General features: G+C 46.2%; 2 protein-coding genes and 1 long non-coding RNA gene across 3 annotated transcripts in view; all 3 read left to right on the top strand.

The window, feature by feature from the left end:
- Positions 1 to 1,055: 1,055 nt before the first annotated feature.
- Positions 1,056 to 2,435, top strand: LOC311350492. The gene is made up of 4 exons (XR_014636662.1): positions 1,056 to 1,274; positions 1,672 to 1,832; positions 1,931 to 1,997; positions 2,087 to 2,435. It is a non-coding gene; the product is annotated as an uncharacterized lncRNA (long non-coding RNA).
- A 609-nt stretch (positions 2,436 to 3,044) lies between these two features.
- Positions 3,045 to 5,878, top strand: tbxtb (T-box transcription factor Tb; the record flags this gene model as incomplete). The annotated part of the gene is made up of 8 exons (XM_084470148.1): positions 3,045 to 3,247; positions 3,509 to 3,773; positions 3,871 to 4,005; positions 4,257 to 4,318; positions 4,424 to 4,479; positions 4,582 to 4,767; positions 5,316 to 5,451; positions 5,638 to 5,878. The coding sequence occupies 8 exons, from the start codon at positions 3,045 to 3,047 to the stop codon at positions 5,876 to 5,878; spliced, it is 1,284 nt and encodes a 427-aa protein (XP_084326274.1).
- Positions 5,879 to 8,329: 2,451 nt separating this feature from the next.
- Positions 8,330 to 19,347, top strand: part of pde10a (phosphodiesterase 10A) — a 59,253-nt gene continuing 48,235 nt past the window's right edge. The window contains exon 1 of the mRNA XM_084470605.1: positions 8,330 to 10,751. Within this exon, the coding sequence (XP_084326731.1) occupies positions 10,679 to 10,751 (73 nt within the window). The 5' untranslated portion in view covers positions 8,330 to 10,678. The remainder of the gene's footprint in view (positions 10,752 to 19,347) is intronic.

Below are 19,347 nucleotides of genomic sequence, written 5' to 3'. Positions count from 1 at the left end.
GATGTGTCACCACTAGATGACGGTGCCACGGTTTGCGTCGCTGCAGCCCGGCTTCGGGGTGAACCTGCAGAGCAAGGTGGTTGAAGTGGTGGGTCGCCCAACGTCACAAACACACCGACACGCGTTCACGCCCAGAGTCACTAATCTGGTCGTGGCCTAACGTCGCCGTGTTAAACGTCTGTTAAAGCTGAGGTTCCCGGACATCCCCAAGAAGAGCAGGAAGGCGGCGATGCACCAGAGGCACCTGAGACACATGTACGACGCCTCCCTCACCAACATGGCCGTCTCCAGGAGGTGGGTGACCTGCAGCCAGCCAGACACACTGTACACACTGTACATACTATATAGACACACTGTACACACTGTGCATACTATATAGACACACTGTACACACTGGACACACTGTACACACTATATAGACACACTGTACACACTGGACACACTGTACACACTATATAGACACACTGTACACACTATATAGACACACTGTACACACTGTACATACTATATAAACACACTGTACACACTGGACACACTGTACACACTATATAGACACACTGTACACACTATATAGACACACTGTACACACTATATAGACACACTGTACACACTGTACATACTATATAGACACACTGTACACACTATATAGACACACACTGTACACACTATATAGACACACTGTACACACTATATAGACACACACTGTACACACTATATAGACACACTGTACACACTACACACTGTACACACTATATAGACACACTGTACACACTTTATAGACACACTGTACACACTGTACACACTGTACACACTATAAAGCCACACTGTGCATGACTTAATGTGCTTATCGGTAACTGTATAGTACTGTAGTGCACTTCTAGGGGTGGTCAGTGTGAGCAACACATACCAGATTAATAATTCATATAGTTATTATTTACCCTTTTATCCAAAGCAACTTCCAATGATATGGTCGACTGCCAAATCAGGGTTGGAACCCACAACCTGCGTTTGGACTTCATACTTCCTTAAACGAATAATCTAGCAATTTAGCAACGCTCTGCGCACCAAATTTGGTGCCCTCGAATATTTATACGTTTCACGTTTGACCGACACATTTTAATAACGAAAGACAAACACGGGGATGGGAGGTAGGACGGTCTTTAACCGCGGCAGTTGGTTTTTCTCCGTGGGCTGTGAACGCTGCTCGCTGCAGACTGCTGGACGGGGGCAGAGACGTGCCGGGCGGGCAGGAGGGGTCGGCCAGCCAGGAACCGGTCAGTCACACACCAGACCACCGCACCGCACCGCAACGGGGGCTACCACGGAATGTTACACACACTGTTGTGTTGTTGTTGTTGTTGTTTTTCTTATGGTAACATGGCAACGGCTATGACCCGATCGAGCTAAGCGATAGCGTCATGAAGCTGAGTGACTGTTAAGCTAAGAGATAGCTTCATCGGGTCATTGTCCTCCTCGCTAAATGATGCAGAAATATACAGTCTATTTATAATTTCATCCTTTTTGTCTTTGTGTTCTTTTCTTTTTATCCCTGAGCGTATGCTGACACCTGCATTGAGATCAATTCCTTCGGTGGATAATGTTTTGAAGATGAAACCTTTAACCTGCCACGCACTGACCCGTGCTCTCCGTTCCCGCGGCCCTTCTCCGTAGGTTCAGTGTGTGCCTTCCAGAGGTTCCTCTCAGGGGAAGACCCAGAGCGGCAGAGCTTCAGCTCAGCCCTGCCTGTTCCTCCTCACGTCTCTACCGTCACCCAGCGGCCAAAACCGTCCACTCCGCTCGCCCCGAGAGAAAAGCAGAATGTCATCTCAAAGGTACAGTCGTGAACATGAACGCATGAGTTGCATGTTGTGTCCTGTTGGTTGCAGTGAGGCACTGATGTCTTTGTTGGACTGTGTGTTCTTTGGACCAGAGTGCACAGGTTTAAAACGCGGGACCCCCTATCCCTGGAGGATGTGTGTCAACAAACGGACGTGCAGGTAGAGGACATGGTATGAATGGCTCTGTTTTATTAAAACGTTTTATTTACAAGTATTTTGAAATAATCCTTTGTATCATTTGTCTGTAGATCATCAACCATGTGGAGAAGCTTTGGCGTAACTATATTGGAAACAACAGCTACCGAAGATGATGATTTATATTTAGGGATTGAACATTTCAAATGTGATGACAAATGTGTCTAGGGAATGCATTTTCTGTAATCTTACACTCAGATTGCATTAGTGTTGAATAGTCAATATAACACTGTTTTGTCTATTTACTATTCCATTACATGTATAGTATTATATAGGCCCAATTTAAAGTGCTATACTTATGTTTCTTTTTTTTTTGTTTGAAATAACGTTCCTTTATATTAATATTTTTTCAATATATTGCCCTTGTAGGTTATTGATATTAGGCCTACTTCGTAAAGTACGTTTCATATTTCATATGTAACAAGACATTAAAACGAAATAGAAATCCATATAATCTCTATATGCTGATGTAAAATAAGCGTCACATTGTTTTCGTGACGTCGTATTGACGTCACTACGTGTGTGTGTGTTTGTGTGTGCGTGTGTGTGTGTGTGTGTGTGTGTGTGTGTGTGTGTGTGTGTGTGTGTGTGTGTGTTTGTGTGTGTGTTTTCTTTCAAATGTCAAAGTTTTTTAATTCAAGCTGAATCAACTCCTGTCTCTCCCTCTCTATCTCCCTCTCTCTCCCCGTTTTGCTCAGAGTAGGCCTCGTAATAAAATGGGATATGGACTCGGGTGAGACGCCCTTAGCGTGTGAATATTTACACTTTAAACCAATGAAAAACGAGCAGGGGAACATCAAAGTAAACTTCAGCCCACCTCCTCCCTCCCAAATACCTTTCCTGTGAAGAGACCTCACTCCAGCCTATATAGCCCTATCCCCGACGATGGGGGCTCATTTGATTCTCCGTTAACAACAGGGAGAGTGAATTGGGTGAATAAATCAACAGAGTGGGTTGATTCCTTATAAAGCCTGTGATTACAAAGATCCAACCCTGGAGTTCCTGGACAGAATGGCCCCCGGTGCCACCGAGTGCCACATGAAGTCCACCCACTGCGTCGACCATCTCCTCAGTGCGGTGGAGAGTGAGCTCCAGGCGGGGAGCGAGAAGGGCGATCCCACGGAGAGGGAGCTCACCGTCTCCCTGGATGATAATGAACTCTGGCAACGATTTAAGGACCTCACTAATGAAATGATAGTCACCAAGAATGGCAGGTAGGCCTCATAGCCGCCATACAATTCAAATAATTGTATGTCATTATGCATTTAATTTGAAACAACAAGATATGCATTGTTTATTTAATACCTTTTATATTTAAATGGGTGCGGTTTAATTTGGATTTTACTAATTGATTCAGCGTGTTGCCTCCTTTCTGACTTTGGTCGTGGTAGGTCTATACATATAGCCAGGCTGATTTGACATTCGTTTAGTTCCAAGAATCTTAAATATCTTTATTTCTATTACTTTTCATAAAGGCGCATGTTTCCCGTTCTTAAAGCCAACGTGTCCGGACTGGACCCGAACGCCATGTATTCCGTTCTGCTGGACTTCGTCTCTGCGGACAACCATAGGTGGAAATACGTGAACCGGGAGTGGGTCCCGGGAGGGAAGCCAGAACCCCCCACTCCGAGCTGCGTTTCCATCCATCCAGACTCTCCAAACTTCGGTGCGCACTGGATGAAAGCTGCCGTGTCGTTCAGCAAAGTCAAACTCACCAATAAACTCAACGGAGGCGGGCAGGTGTGTGGGAAAGGAAAGGTGTTATGATAACTAGGATTACCTAAGCTGATAATGCGACAATGTTGAATTTACTTTGATTCGACGTCTTCGATTTCAGATCATGTTAAATTCTTTACACAAGTACGAACCCCGTCTCCACATAGTGCGCGTCGGAGGTCCAAGGAGGATGATCACAAGCCACTCGTTTCCCGAGACCCAGTTTATCGCTGTGACGGCTTACCAGAACGAGGAGGTAGGCAAACATCATATTATTGATACCTATTGTATTAAACGCACTTGATTTGAGGAAATAGCAGCACGAGTGGCTGCGTAAAATGTAGGGCCGTTAAAAGTACCCTCCGCGTCTTTTACGCACGGGATACGCACATTTGTTTGCGGTTTGTTTTGTGGTTGTAGGTCATGCTTCTTCTTTATTTTTTGTCGAAAACCACGCTGGATAGTTGTGTTCCTCTCTAGATAGTTATTTTGTTGTTCTTTTTGTAGATCACTGCTCTTAAAATCAAATATAACCCGTTCGCTAAGGCCTTCCTGGATGCAAAAGAAAGGTATGCCCATTTCATGTTTTTGTATTTCCTTCCACAATCATTTCCCTGATTTTCTCCTACAACACGTCATGTTCTACAGTTCATTAAAAATTCTCTTCCATCCAGAAGCGAGCACAAAGACATCCTAGAAGATGCAAATCAACAATCATCGTGTTCCCAGCGTGGGTGATTCCTCATGCTGTTCATCACTAACTCCACCCGAGCTCGTCAGGCTACGTCATTCAAACGCACTCTCCTGTCCTGCACCCCTTGTTTTCCTCCAGTGAGTGGCTGGTTCATCCCGGGAGCGGGCCCCCTCTCCTGCTCTCCTGCCGATAAGCCCCACCACCAGGGCGGGGGTCCCCTCTCCTCCTCCTCCACCCTCCATGGCTGTCAGAGCTACTCCACCCTGAGGCACCATCGCTCCACGCCGTACAGCGGCCCCTACACCCATCGCATTGGCTCCCCAAGTAGGCATCTTATACCTCCACCCTCTCCCCACCCCCCTCTCTCCCCAGGCCCACCTCCCTGCCTCCTGACCACCCTCACCTCCCTGGCCTCACACCAGACAGGCAAACAAGAGTGTCCGTCCAGGGGGATGTTTTGCATTCCTCCAGCCTTTGTGTGAGCGTATTTCCTCTGAGTTGTAAACGGACAGGTGTCCACTTTCACCATCACCCTTGAATGTTTAGGATTCAAGGGTTAATGTGTAGTAAAAACACAGGGTGATTCTAAGCACACATTCTCTTGGTACAAAGCTAAAGGAAGCAAAGTACACAGAATATGAGATGAAATATAGAACATAAAAAATATATGGATATATAGATAGACATAATCAACCAGAAACTATATGAAAGCTAAGAAAAAAATGAAAGGTTACCTTGTAGTCACATCTTGTTATAGTAACGTTATTATTATCGTTGTTATTCAGTATTCCCCCTTTCTCTAATCAGCCTGTGAGCAATAGGAGGTACAAACGTTTCTCAATGCTCCTTCTCCTGGTTCCCTCCCCCTCCAGCCGGTTATCCTGATGACTCCGCTGCCTGTGTGTCCATGCTGAGCGGCCATGGCTGCGGCTGGCCCGGTGGACACATGCAGCCCCAGCCCAGCATGGTGCCTCTGGCCCACAGCCCCCTCTCAGCCACTGGCTCCAGGTTGGTTGATTTTAAGTTGATTTTTAACGCGCAATAATGGGTAGTGGTGACATACCAACCCATCCTCACAACTGACTATAGACTAACCTGCCACTGTATTTATCTAAAAACACATAAATGAACTTAATTAAAATGATCTTATGCGTGAAGCTAAACAAGGCGTTTGCATTGCTTTCGTCTGTGCAGTCAGTATCCTAGTCTGTGGCCTAGCAATCACGACTCGTCCCTGGCACTGGCGAACCACACCGGGGGAATGACCGGTGGCCACTACGCTGGCCTCTCACACTCCGCGGCAGCGCCCTCTGGTGGCTCCCCGCTGTATGACGGCGGCACTGTCGCCGAGATGCACGACAACACACAGTATGACGTCGCTCTGCACGGTGGCCTACCGTCTGCCTGGACGCACATTTCCCCTCCATCCCTCTGATGGTAGAGCATGTACACTACACATGATCTTTATGTCTGCTTTTTGTCTTTGCCCTATATATTTTTTTATCCAGTCTCATTCATAAAACAATTTCCCTACTACGGCCCATGTGAGTCACGTCGAGTCAAGTTCAGCCCTTCATAACGATTGTGTGAACCTACTGAAAATGTAAATGCATCGAATCGCGGAGCCGACCACATCTGGAGGATCTAGGACCTCCTGAGTATTGTGCGTGTTGCTAAATGTTGTGTGACTCAACCAATAACAACTGCTGGCTGTCCGATCCCCATGTTGGTCTCCAGATGTTATTGTTCCAAAGATGAATCTAAGTGCGCTTATATTAAGCATAACCTCGGGATGATTAATAAGTCCCAAAAAATGTTTTTTAGCGATGGAGATTTTGTAGTGTAAATATGAACTTATTGCGGTCAGCTCAAAGAGATTTTGTAAATAGGTAATATTGCAATGGAAATAAAATCGTGAATAAATGTTTTAAAAAAACGAAATAAAATATAATACATGTGATCTTACATTTTTACAATGACAAAACAAAATCGTGAAACTTATTTATAGTTTCTACATAATTATATTTATGTTATGATATATTATGACATTTGAAATTATGAAATGTTTCTTACTTACTTACTTTTATGCAGAAAATCCCGAAATTCACAGAAAGGCACTGTGTTCTGATTTACATTTCAAGTTAATGCTTTGTGTATGCTAATATTTAAGTTATCATTCAGAAGAATCTTAGAGATAACTGAATCATGATAATTGGATTTAATGATTTACTTTATTGATGCACAATGTCCTCACGGATTCTTATTTCCAAGTTCGTGTTGCTTTTATTGTTTAAAGTAACCGTTTTACAGTTAATATGGGAATAGGTACAAAGTGGCATCATGAATTGTCCGTGGGTACAGCAATGGTCATGACTTACCAGCAGGTGTCGCCGTTTCACATAGTACACAAATTGATTTCTGATGCAACTCGCTAACAAAGAAGCCCTGTCTTCATGCCTCAACTGCATGAACGTTTGACTAAAAAACCCAAACAGTGACACAATAATTCTCATGAATACAGTTCATTGTTCCTAGAATAAATGATTAAAGGACATAATTATAAATAATTGAACTGAAGATGCAAGAAGATGCTGTTATGCAGAACACAACTCTTTGCCAACCCTACTCACATATATCATATAATGTGTTCAAGTACGCATGTGTGCATGTTGTACGTTTTGACGTGTGGCTCAAAGAATATTTTAATGTTCATACAACATACACTACACACGACATACTTTGACGGTAGTTCTAGGACGCAGTCACTTTCTAGAATTAAATTAACTATAAAATGACACAGAAACATGAGACTGGTGATGCAGACAGGCTGCAGACTGTTAAAGTCTTGACTTTGAACATCTCCCCAGCTTCTCCCAACACGAGGAAGATGAAGAACAGAGCGAGACAACCAGAACCAAACCAGAAAAAATAAATCATCTATGTGAATGTAGTCTTTATCATAATCAATATCTTGCACAGACTTTTATTTTGTATTTTTTTTTTATTTTGCTCTTTTTGTCATGTTATCTTCCAAACCCCTGGGAACCTAGACCCTGGTCTGACACCAGGCTGCACATTACCAGACTATTCAGGAATTGGGTATTCACGCATGTTTAAACAGGAGGAGATTTCAACAGCAGAGATCAAGGTCACTGTGTAAAGACATGATTACTTTCTCCCCTCGTACAAACACACAGACAGTCAGGCGCACGCACACACAGACACACAGACACAGACACAGACACACACACACACACACACACACACACACACACACACACACACACACACACACACACACACACTAACCACAGATTAGAAAGGGTTAGTGTACTATCTCCATTCAGGTACTACATTTAATCAAGTGTGTGTAAACAAAGGGTATGTTTCACTCAATTCAGTTCAATACTAATTTCACGTTGGGCGTCGACATGAGTACGTTCTCCGCCCTCTGCCCTCTGCGTGTTGTGACGCACGCCGGCGCTGCCTCGACCTCCAGCCTCTTCAGAGAGACGTGGCCTCCTTTCAAAGGCTCCACGGGGGTGATTATGGAAACGCGTCTGTAGCGGAGATCACACGGTCGCAAGGCTGCATAATGGCGGCGTCATCCTCATTTGTGACGTAACCGCGGGAAACGTCAGCGGTGAGCGGTGTGTGACGCGGGCAGTGGCTCCCCGTGTCTGGAATGGCGTAGACTCTGTGTATCTGCAGGGCACGCGCTGTGGTGGATGGAGACGGTTCGGGCACAGCCACGGCGGTCAGGTGCAGCTCTGCTTAACGAAGCGACGGTCGTAGCTTTAGAGAGACGCGGTGGCACTCCATGGGTTGAAGAAGCTCAATTCGGGAAGTTCCTAAAGCAATGGCTTGCCCAATCGCAGGGGTGATATAGAATGTAAATATAATTGTAATATATTTTTATATGTATATGACATATTATGTTATATATTTACTGCTGAATTATATACAGGCTAGACTACAGAGGGTGGTCGTGGTAGTAAGGTTTTGTTTATTTATTTTCTTTCTAAGGAATAAAAATCTATAACGTATACATATAACATATCGTGTATAAAAATATACACGATAATGGCACACTTAAAAAATCTGAAAAGCCTTGCGGGCTAGGGTTATTTCTCCGAGTCTAATAATCCCATTATGATCCGGTCGGGGGAAAAAAAAAAAAAAAGAGAAAGCCCTCTGTCAAAGCGGGAGCATTGACGCAAGCATCTCTTGACGTCATTAGCTGCAGTGAAAGAGGAGTGGGCGGGGCGACGGGCGCGCGCGGGCCAGTGGAGTGCGAGCAGCAGAGTGTTTGCCTTGGCGCGAGCGTCACTGGCTGAGACGACGCCGTTGTACGTCGTACGTCTGCGGCTCGCGCACAATGCCTCATTAAGCACACACACACACACACACACACACACACACACACACACACACACACACACACACACACACACACACACACACACACACACACACACACACACACACACACACACACACACACACACACACACACACACACACACACACACACACACACACACACACACACACACACCAATCGCTAATCGACACTTTAGTTCGAGCGAACTCAACGCCGCTAATCTGAACCAGGTGTGACGTGGAATGCCATCATCATCATCATCTTAATGTTCATTAATAAATAATCTTGTAAGAAAGGGGAGGGTGTGTTTATTGCTCAACTGGTGTCAGCCCCCCCCCCCTCCCCCAGTGACTTTCTCGGGCAACATTCTTTTTTTTATAATGGGGCTAATATCCGCAGCCTATCAACAATATAAGCAGGAGAAACAAAGAAGCTCAAGTGAGTCGTTCACTTCCCGCCCTCCCTAACAAAGACAAACCCGAGACCGGACTGCGTTCTGGACGTCTCCCCGGTCCGGTCTACACCCCGGACGTCTCCCCGGCCTGGTCTAGACCCCGGACGTCTCCCCGGTCCGGTCTACACCCCGGACGTCTCCCCGGTCTGGTCTAGACCCCGGACGTCTCCCCGGTCTGGTCTAGACCCGGTCGGCTGTGGACCTCGGCTGTCAGCGCCCTACCTCTCTTCCTCCAAACGCAAACTACAACTACAGTCCACGCATTTGAAAGCAGACTGGCGTCTCACCACGTGAGTAGCGCCAGTCTGTAGTATCAGTGTACCTACTTTACTGTGCTACACTACACTGTACTGTACTCGACTTCAGCCTACTTACCGCTCGTTCTTTTTCGCGCCTTCGACGGTGTGACGCACACGCTCCCAAGTTCGGATGCTACAGAGGCGCCACGTGGAGTCCGCCAGCTACAGACACAGGGCACGCGCCGAGTGGGGGTCCTCCTCGTCTTGTCGCCTCGTCGCTAGGGTGCTGTTGTTGTTTTTGTTGTTGTTGTTGTGGTTGTTGTTGTTGTTGATGGAAGAAAGAAAGGGCACAATGGCATGCTTTGGGTTTCTTTGCCGCCACGCGCCCGCCGTTATGGACGCGCCCCGCGGTTACTGTAACAAAAGAACCACGGCTCACGTTTCACGGACGCAGTGAGGAGACCAGTGGCCACCAGTGACCTGAAGTGGGGGCAGCCTCGGTGCGACTCGGTCCGATGGGGTCCGTCCAGATGTCCGTCGAGCACGCGGGACTCCTCGGTGTGGTGGCTGTACGTCATCTTTGACTTTGACTGACACACGTAGACTAACGTGACGTCGCCGATAATTATTCAAATCAAAGATCAATAAATGCAGAGTTCACCGCGCGAACTCGTCTTGGGACCAAACCCGCCGGGGGCAGAGGCGGAAAGGACCGGGCGGAATGGACTTGGGATCAACAAGTTTCTCCTTGTGCGTAATTTCCCTCGGAGCGTGCTTCGGTGCGGTCCTCGTCACACGTGATCCACAAATCACCCTGCTGCAGATATCTTTCATCTGTCAAGAAGAGTAGCCCCCACCCGGTTTTCATCTCTGATAACACGCGTTCTCCCGTCACGGTCGGACTCATCCATGGACGAGCGTCCGGTGCCTCCACGCGTCTCCTCCAACGCGGAGGACGCACGGTAACTCTGCGCTCCTAGAAACATCGGAGGGGGAAAGGACACAAAGCCAAGGGATCTGAATGAATGGGACTGAGCATTATTTATTTTCTCGCCTCCCCCTGCCAGTTGTATGTGTCCTATACCCCGCTGGCTGACCGGGTCTCGATTGGTCTAGATCGGTCGATCGGTGCCAACGGTTCAAAACACGGAGCGACAAATGTCGAAGAAACGGAAAAGTCCTGAGGATGGCGACGTTGAGGAATTCGCGCCTGCTGGATGCAGTCATCAAGGTATGTGAGCACAGCACAGCAGCCTTAAAGTTAGCCAGACTACTATATGTCTCTGCGTCATAGCCTGTATCTATTGGCAAGGCCGCTATTAGGTTTCTGTAAAATACAGACTCTTTCTGCACATCAATGACATCAAGAAGCTGAATTAGGGAGAGTTGTTGCCGATTTGAAGGATGGCTCGGAGCAATTAAGTATCACCTTGGGAATATGTTGTCTCTTTGGAAAACCGAACAGTTTACCAGAACCCAACTCCACCCTCTGTGGGCCTACTTCTAGAACGGACACCATTGATTAAGATAACATTTGACGTTGTAGGCCTACTTCAGTGATATGATTTCCATGATATTCGATGATATTTTCCGTTAGTATTGAGTATTTAGCTCTGCACAATTTTAACAACATGAGCTTATTGGGGATGTGATGAGCCAGCAGGTGTAGACTTGTATTGATCATTTCACTCAATTAGACAATACTCTCAGGCAACTGGAATACTTTACTATAGTGCAGACCAGGCAGAGACCACATTTAATCACATTATTACAATCATGCAGACCGTTTCATTACATCAGTGGCTCATCTCTTATTGGTTGACTGGTTTTGTCAGTAAAGTAAGCTGATACCATAAAAAACGAATCGCAATGACGTGATGAGTTTGAAGAGTTAATGTGTAGTCCATTCAATTTTAGTTGAAATTACTTTTTTGAAAGGCCTCTGATGTCTAACAGACATTGCCGTTATCGGTTCCTATTGGAATACATAATGTTTAATAGTATGGCTATTAGTATGGAAGTATTATTATTATTATTATTATTATTTGATGTAAGTATTGAAGTATTGAGGTGGCTTTGGAAGTTGGTGAAAGAATAGTGAAACATATATGCTGGTATTTAGGCTGGACCAATGGGCATGGCATATGTGGGATTGTCGTTTAAACTGACCAATGGGGTCTTGACCTGAGTGACCGCCCACTGATCAAGGTGCTCTTAAAGGGATCAATGGAGTCCAAAAGGTTAGTGTTCTCCCTGGTTGAAGGTACTAGGTTATGTCATTCAAAAGAGTATATCAATATAATTATGTGAAATGTTCCCGTGCAGCACATGATTATTAGTAGGACATATAGGTTGAAGTTAGAGTTATTATCTCACGATGCTACATTGGCGCCACACAACGGAAATGTAAAGTAAACAAAAGACCTCATCACTATTCTTGTTTTTTATTTTGAAACACAACACAACATTTCGTGTCACATGGGCCTACTCTTTCTCTCTATGAATGACATCAACGGCTATTTATTTCAACCAATCCCCTGCCAGTGGCTTACGGCAACATGGTAACATGAACGTTTTGAAACAACCAGCCTGTGGGAGTGTCGACCCCAACCCCTCGCCAGCCCTTCCTGTTGCGTTGGTGGGGGGCAAAGTCGTTGGCTCTCCTCCTAGTTGGGCTCGGGCCAGACCGGGAGTTTCCCTTGGCTGACGCGGGAGGGGAGAGAGAGAACCGGGCTCTTCCTCCCCTTGCTGTGCCTGGGCATCTGCCTCCACTTGGGGGGTATGTTCTGAAACCCCTCCCACTCCCACAGTCATGCCACACTGCAATGGTTCCATTCTGATCGCACTGCAGTTCCGCTCACGCACATTCCGTTTTCCCGCCATATTTACATACGGCCAGAGCGAGTCCAGGAAGCTTAGGTTAACTCCCCCAGATGGCCTTCAAATGGAGGCTTGGATTGTTGTGATGTTGAGCTCCTAAAACATGCAATATTTAAAAAAGCTGAAATAATTTCCCAAATTGAAAGCAGAATGAATGACGTTATGTTGGATGACTCAGATTCAAAAGGAAAATACTTATATTAATAGATAAACTTGTTTGTCTGAACCCACCAGGGCTACCTTGAAATTAACTGACTATAATATAAATATATATATATATATATATATATATATATCCCTATACATACTCTGCAGGCTCTTAAACACCTCCATGATTACACCCCATAATTAAATACCCACCCCTCAAAAGGATGGGTGAATAAATCTACTCCACGGTTAGTTGGGGCAGCAGTTGGTGGGAGAGATCCCTAGTGGGCAGAAGGATTCCATCGTGCCAACTTCAAAATGAATGGGCTTCGGTGGACTGCACCATAAGGGAGTGGAGGAGGGAGGGGGGGGGGGAGCGTTTCTGGTCCAGTCTCTTGGTGTGAGGCAGTTGTACATTGGTGAGTTTAGCCACTGGCCTCTACCATTCTGATCTGTTCCATCAGCCCGCCGCCTGACCCCGGGCCCTCAGACCTGCTAGTTCATACAGGTCTACACAGTCCTCCTCACTGCCTTACAGTGAACATCACTTACTATTCACTGGTATAACTTATAATCAATTTGTCACTTTTTAAATGTATTTTGTTATTGTAATTTTTATTACGATATTATTATTTTTAAACGCAGAGTGGGGTCCTCCTCGTTTCGTCTCTATGGTGTTGTTGTTGTTGTTGTTGTGGTTGTTGATGGAAGAAAGAGAGGGAACAATGGCACGCGTTGGGTTTCCTCTAATGAGATGTGTTTTGAAAAACTGGGTTGTGAGATTAGGGCAGCACATATGTTGTGAGATTGGGGTAGTAGATATGTTTTGAGATTGGGGTAGTAGATATGTTTTGAGATTGGGGTAGTAGTAGATATGTTGTGAGATTGGGGTAGTAGATATGTTTTGAGGTTGGGGTAGTAGTTAGTATGTTTTGAGGTTGGGGTAGTAGATATGTTTTGAGGTTGGGGCGGTAGTTATTATGTTTTGAGGTTGGGGAAGTAGATATAATGTTTTCAGAGTGGGGTAGTATTTTATATGTTTTGAGATCGGGGTAGTAGATATAATGTTTTCAGAGTGGGGTAGTATTTTATATGTTTTGAGATTGTGGTAGTAGATATAATGTTTTCAGAGTGGTGTAGTATTTTATATGTTTTGAGATTGTGGTAGTAGATATTATGTTTTCAGAGTGGGGTAGTAATATGTTTTGAGTTGAGGATAGTAGATCATATTTGTTGAGAATGGCAGGGCCTTGTAGGAGTACTGCTGCTTGCCAATGGCAGTTTAAAACATCAGAAAAAAGCACACGGTTGAAAATTTAGAATCGACTTACTCATTAACACCCAAACATAGTTCTATTTTTTCCTGTTCTGCAATAAAACATTTTTAACATTGTAAAACATTTCTCTCTCCAGATCCACGCCGGGTTTTGTGGTCCCCGCCTGTATATCTCTGACACCGTAGCGGCTGTCTTTACCAGTGTGTGGGGAATAGATTTTGGGATTTTAGTGGATTGTTCCGTCCTAATGAATTAAACTGAGGAACTTCATACCCTGACACACTGTAGCCTCATAGCTTTCCAGCGGTGCACCGTATGTGTGTGTGTGTGTTTCTTTAGCTTGGCCCTGTGCCCGGGATGCTGGGAGAGTTTGCGAGCGGCGGAGAGGCTTATGGGCTGAGTTTGCTTGGCATGCCCCCGGGTTGACGTCACTGCTATGGCCAAACGCTCTCAGCACTTAGCACTGCAACCACAGGAACCTCCCCCTGCCCCCCCCCCCTCACACACACACACACACACACACACACACACACACACACACACACACACACACACACACACATTCGTACACACACACACACACACACACACACACACACACACACACACATTCGTGCACAACACACACACACACACACACACACACACACACACACACACACACACACACACACACACACACATTCGTGCACAACACACACACACACACACAAGATCACAAGCACACACATGCACACACACACACACACACACACACACACACACACACACACACACACACACACACACACACACACACACACACAGTGTCGCTCTCACCCGTTTTCTACCTCATCATTTCTTGCAAGCCGACCAATCTCCTCCTTGTTTGTGGACGTCGGTGCAGCAGCAGCAGCTAGTGACGTGAAGCAGTATTTGTAGCTCTGATGAGCGTCTGCAGACACATTGGTCCTGCTGAACAAGATCACCACCTAGTGGTTCAGATAGGAGTTGCAAGTCTCGAGGCAGATTGTTTTTAATGACTCAAATCTACATCCCAATTATGTTGAGATGTATTATTCGATGCATTGCATCGTGTCACATTTTCATTTAACATTTAGCTGGCCGTCATTCTTCCCTCTCATTGGCCACGCTGGGGTTGTCTCTCACTGTTAGACACTAGGTCGAGCCAGAGTCCAAGAAAAACGCAAACCAGCGAACAACTTCTTTGAGTTATTATTTTATATTATTATATTATTTTAGTTGGTTTGTTTTTTGTTCGTTTTTGCCGGTACATATACATTTACATTTAGCTTTTTAAGGGGTATTTATTCATTTAATTCAATGATGTAAGTTGGAAGGTTAAGACAATTGTATTTCTTTTTAATCACAGTTGCAATCTCCTAAGGGTTTATCAGGGACGTATAACAAGACTAACCATAACCTTGAGCCCTACTTGCAATAGGGAGCGAACCTTTGGGGATTTATGTTAGTATGTTATGCTCATGTATGTAAGGCTGCCATACAGTGGCACAATGTTGACATCAATGTCTTATTATAAATATATTTGTAATTATTTTGACTGTATTTCGACTCGTGTTGTTGTGTGTTTGTGTGTGTGCGTGTATCGAGCTGTCTGCCTGTCTATCACAACACAAGCATGCAAGCCTATAATGCAGACAAGGGCAAAATGTGTGTGTGTGTGTGTGTATCCATCCGTCTGTCTTTCTGACTGTATCACAGCACACAAACATGTGAGCGTGTTAGGCAGACAAGGCCAAAATGTATGTATGTGTGTGTGTGTGTATGTTTGCATGTAGGTGTGTGTGTGTGTGTGTGTGTGTGTGTGTGTGTGTGTGTATGCGTGTTTGCGTCTGCGCGTGTGTGTGTGTGTGTGTGTGTGTGTGTGTGTGTGTGTGTGTGTGTGTGTGTGTGTGTGTGTGTGTGTGTGTGTGTGTGTGTGTGTGTGTGTGTGTGTGTGTGTGCGTGTCTGTGCGTGCTCCTGTGTATGTGTGTATGCGTGTGTGTGCGTGTATAATGCATGTGTGTGTGGGTGTGGGTGTGTATGCGTGGGTGTGTGTGGGTGGGTGTGTATGCGTGGGTGTGGGTGTGTGTGTGTGTATGCGTGGGTGTGTTATCAGTAAACAGCCGCCAGTGACCCGGTGGCGGCCCGCCAGCGCTGGCCGCAGCTCTGAGGTCTCTCTGGGAGGGGGCCGGCAGCCCTCTACGTCATCACCCATATTTCTCACCTATGATTCATGCTCGCTTTGTTTGGCCCCCTGATGAGGGCTGAGGGCCGGGCTCCGGCAGACTCTGACATTCTGCACACAGTCTTTCTTTCAGCACAGCACACAGGGTGATTTCTCTCTGCGTTCCCGTCCTGGGAGCTGGGATTTGTCTTCCTTTCGATGGGAGGATTGTTTGTTTGTTTGTGTATACGGTTCATTTTTATTCATAATAGTATTTGATGGATGTAAGGATTCCTCGTTGACATCCGTCGGGTCTCTCTGTTGTCAAAGCAACATCTTGTCACATATGTTGACAAACAACAACACGTTTGTGTGATTTCATAACTAAGATCATATTTCTTGGCGTTTGTATGATTATTGTGCTTCAACAAACAGGACACATTCAGTGTAGTTGCATTATGTGCATCTGGCCAGCCAAGACAGTTCAACAACTAGTAGAACTAGTACTTAACTAGTACATTAACTGGATACTACAAAACACTTAATTTGTACCTTTGTACTGGCAAAACAATCCCCTATTATCTTGCTCTTTAGTGGGGTGCTTCCAAAGACACAAGCAGACAGAGAGAGAGCGCGAGAGAGAGCGAGAGAGGCCTCTCTCTGTGGCACCTCGCTATGTATACAGCAGCTAGTGTTACAAGAAGCCCACTGACAGGCATGACGTCACACACCGGTAACTAATGGCTGAATTTTCCTGGTGTGTGTTTGTGTTTTTCTATCCTCCTTCGTTTCTTTCTTGGGGGGTGTTAGATCGAGGGAGCAGCAGCGACATGCTGCGTGTTGTTTTTTTGGACATATTATGTCCCTTATTTTTGCCAAATCAATTGTAAAAACCACCGGGGAGGAACACGGAACGTCAGTTATCCCCGTTGAAGTTTGACGGCTGGCAGGCGGAGGGATATTTCATGCGGACGCGGCGGTAGCTCGGAGCAGGAGCGCCGCGCTAGGTCACGGTTCAGGTCCCCTGCTTGCGTCACCTCGCACAGCAACGGCGCTGGATCGCCGTCAAGCCCGCTACAGCTGCTGCTCTCATCACGGCGCTCTCCAGCGGGCTGAAAGAAACCCCAGGACTCCCAATCATGTCAAAGCTCGTGCATTCAGGCCCTCGCAAAATACCGCAACGGACGGCCAGGGCTACAACGAATGCAATTTGTCCTAATGAAAAAAAACAGAAAAAAAACATGTTTTTTCCTTTTTTCGCAGTCACAATTTCATATGAATTGGATTTCTGCAGTGGCAAAAAGCAAGAGAGAGAGAGAGAGATTGTGTGTGTGTGTGTGTGTGTGTGTGTGTGTGTGTGTGTGTGTGTGTGTGTGTGTGTGTGTGTGTGTGTGTGTGTGTGTGTGTGTGTGTGTGTGTGTGTGTGTGTGTGTGTGTGTGCATATTTGATCTCTCCTCTTTCGCCGGCCCTTTAAAGAGATTGCACAGTGAGGCGTTATACATGTGTGACGTCCGTACGGCAGCGAGCCGTGTTTGTTTTTGCCCCCCTTGCCTTGCCCCCCCCCCCCTCCCGACCACATGCTCCTAGTCATAAGCGTCTTCCAAAGTTACATGCGGTACTAATCTCTAGGTCATGGAAGGTGCCAGCACACGAACTGCCCTGGCGTGTATCAAACCTGAAATTGAAGAAATTGTGTGTGTGTGTGTGTGTGTGTGTGTGTGTGTGTGTGTGTGTGTGTGTGTGTGTGTGTGTGTGTGTGTGTGTGTGTGTGTGTGTGTGTGTGTGTGTGTGTGTGTGTGTGTGTGTGTGTGTGTGTGTGTGTGTGTGTGTACGTGTGTGTGTCTGTGTGTGTTTTATTTAAACCGGGAGTCACTCGTTCTCAGTGAGAAGCCTCCAGTTTAGTTTTAACAATGCTAAATCTGTTTTGTAATACCCTTTTTTTTTAAAATTATTATAAAAAACTATGACACTGGCTGTACTTTTTAGTTTACAGCCATTATTATTAAAATATTTGCAAGACAGAATCAAAAGTCCAAAAGTCTTGTGTTGACGTCTTAAATATACAATAGAAAATCAAGCCTATTTTGTAGTTATTATGTAGGAGATGTATTAACAGACACATAGCCACACTGCTTTGTGTGAGGAATAAAGAACATGCATCCAAGCACACATCATCTCATGTGTCGTCCACGACATAAAACTAGACTCGGAGATTCCATATGTCAAACCGTACTACACATGTCAACCGTATGGCTTCCCTGGTGTGTGTGTGTGTGTGTGTGTGTGTGTGTGTGTGTGTGTGTGTGTGTGTGTGTGTGTGTGTGTGTGTGTGTGTGTGTGTGTGTGTGTGTGTGTGTGTGTGTGTGTGTGTGTGTGTGTGTGTGTGTGTGTGCGTAGGTGTGTGTGTGTGTGTGTGTGTGTGTGTGTGTGCGTAGGTGTGTGATTGTGTGTGTGTGTTGGATTATATGTGTGTGTGTGTGTGTGTCTGTGAGAGTCTGTGTGTTTGTCACAGGAACCGAGGCGAGCGTAATGTGTGCCAGCTCTGTGACGCAGGGGACACACCACGCCCAGACAGCCCCTCTGAGTGGCAGTAACACTGTCTCCTGCTGAAGCATGCTCCCGCTCTGACTTCATTGGCTCCTGCTCTGACGCAGTTTGCAGCCCCCCCCACCCACCCACCCACCCACCCACCACCCCGTATCCCCCTTCCCCTTCTCTTCTATCCCTCCCCGTCCCCTCCCCCAGCCAACCACCTCCACCATCACCACCACCGCCGTCAACACACACACACACACACACACACACACACACACCTACGCACACACAGACACACACACACACACACACACACACACACAGACTCACAGACACACACACACACACACCTATGCAGAAACACACGCACACACACACACACACACACACACACACACAACCGGCTCCTTTACTGTGTTCGTCCACCCTCCACCTCCACCACCCATTTAGAAGGTTGTTCAGAAGCGGCTTTGCCACTGCACCGCTCCCCACCGCCTCGCACACGCACCAGCCACCACCTGTCCTCTCTCCCTCCTCCCGGTTCAGCTCCCCACTCCTCTGTCGGCTCCCTCCGTCTCCTCTTTCATCCGGCTCTCTCTCCTTCTCCTTCTTCTCCTTCTCCTTCTTCTTTGTTGTTTTCTTTTTGCCGCCGTGCGGGCCTCGTTTGACGGCGGCCGTGGCCGCCGCTCGGTCTCGCAGCAGAGGAGGGCATAATGGAGATGCTGTGTGCACAGGGATGTGATGTCGAAATTGTAAAATATGTAAATCGCATGCAGGTTTTTACAGTCGCTTTATTTAAACGAGCGGCGCCCTTGAAAT

The sequence above is a fragment of the Micromesistius poutassou genome (assembly GCF_964030765.1).
Source record: "Micromesistius poutassou genome assembly, chromosome: 7".
Lineage (NCBI taxonomy): Eukaryota > Metazoa > Chordata > Actinopteri > Gadiformes > Gadidae > Micromesistius > Micromesistius poutassou.
This window is presented reverse-complemented; position numbering and strand designations above follow the sequence as displayed.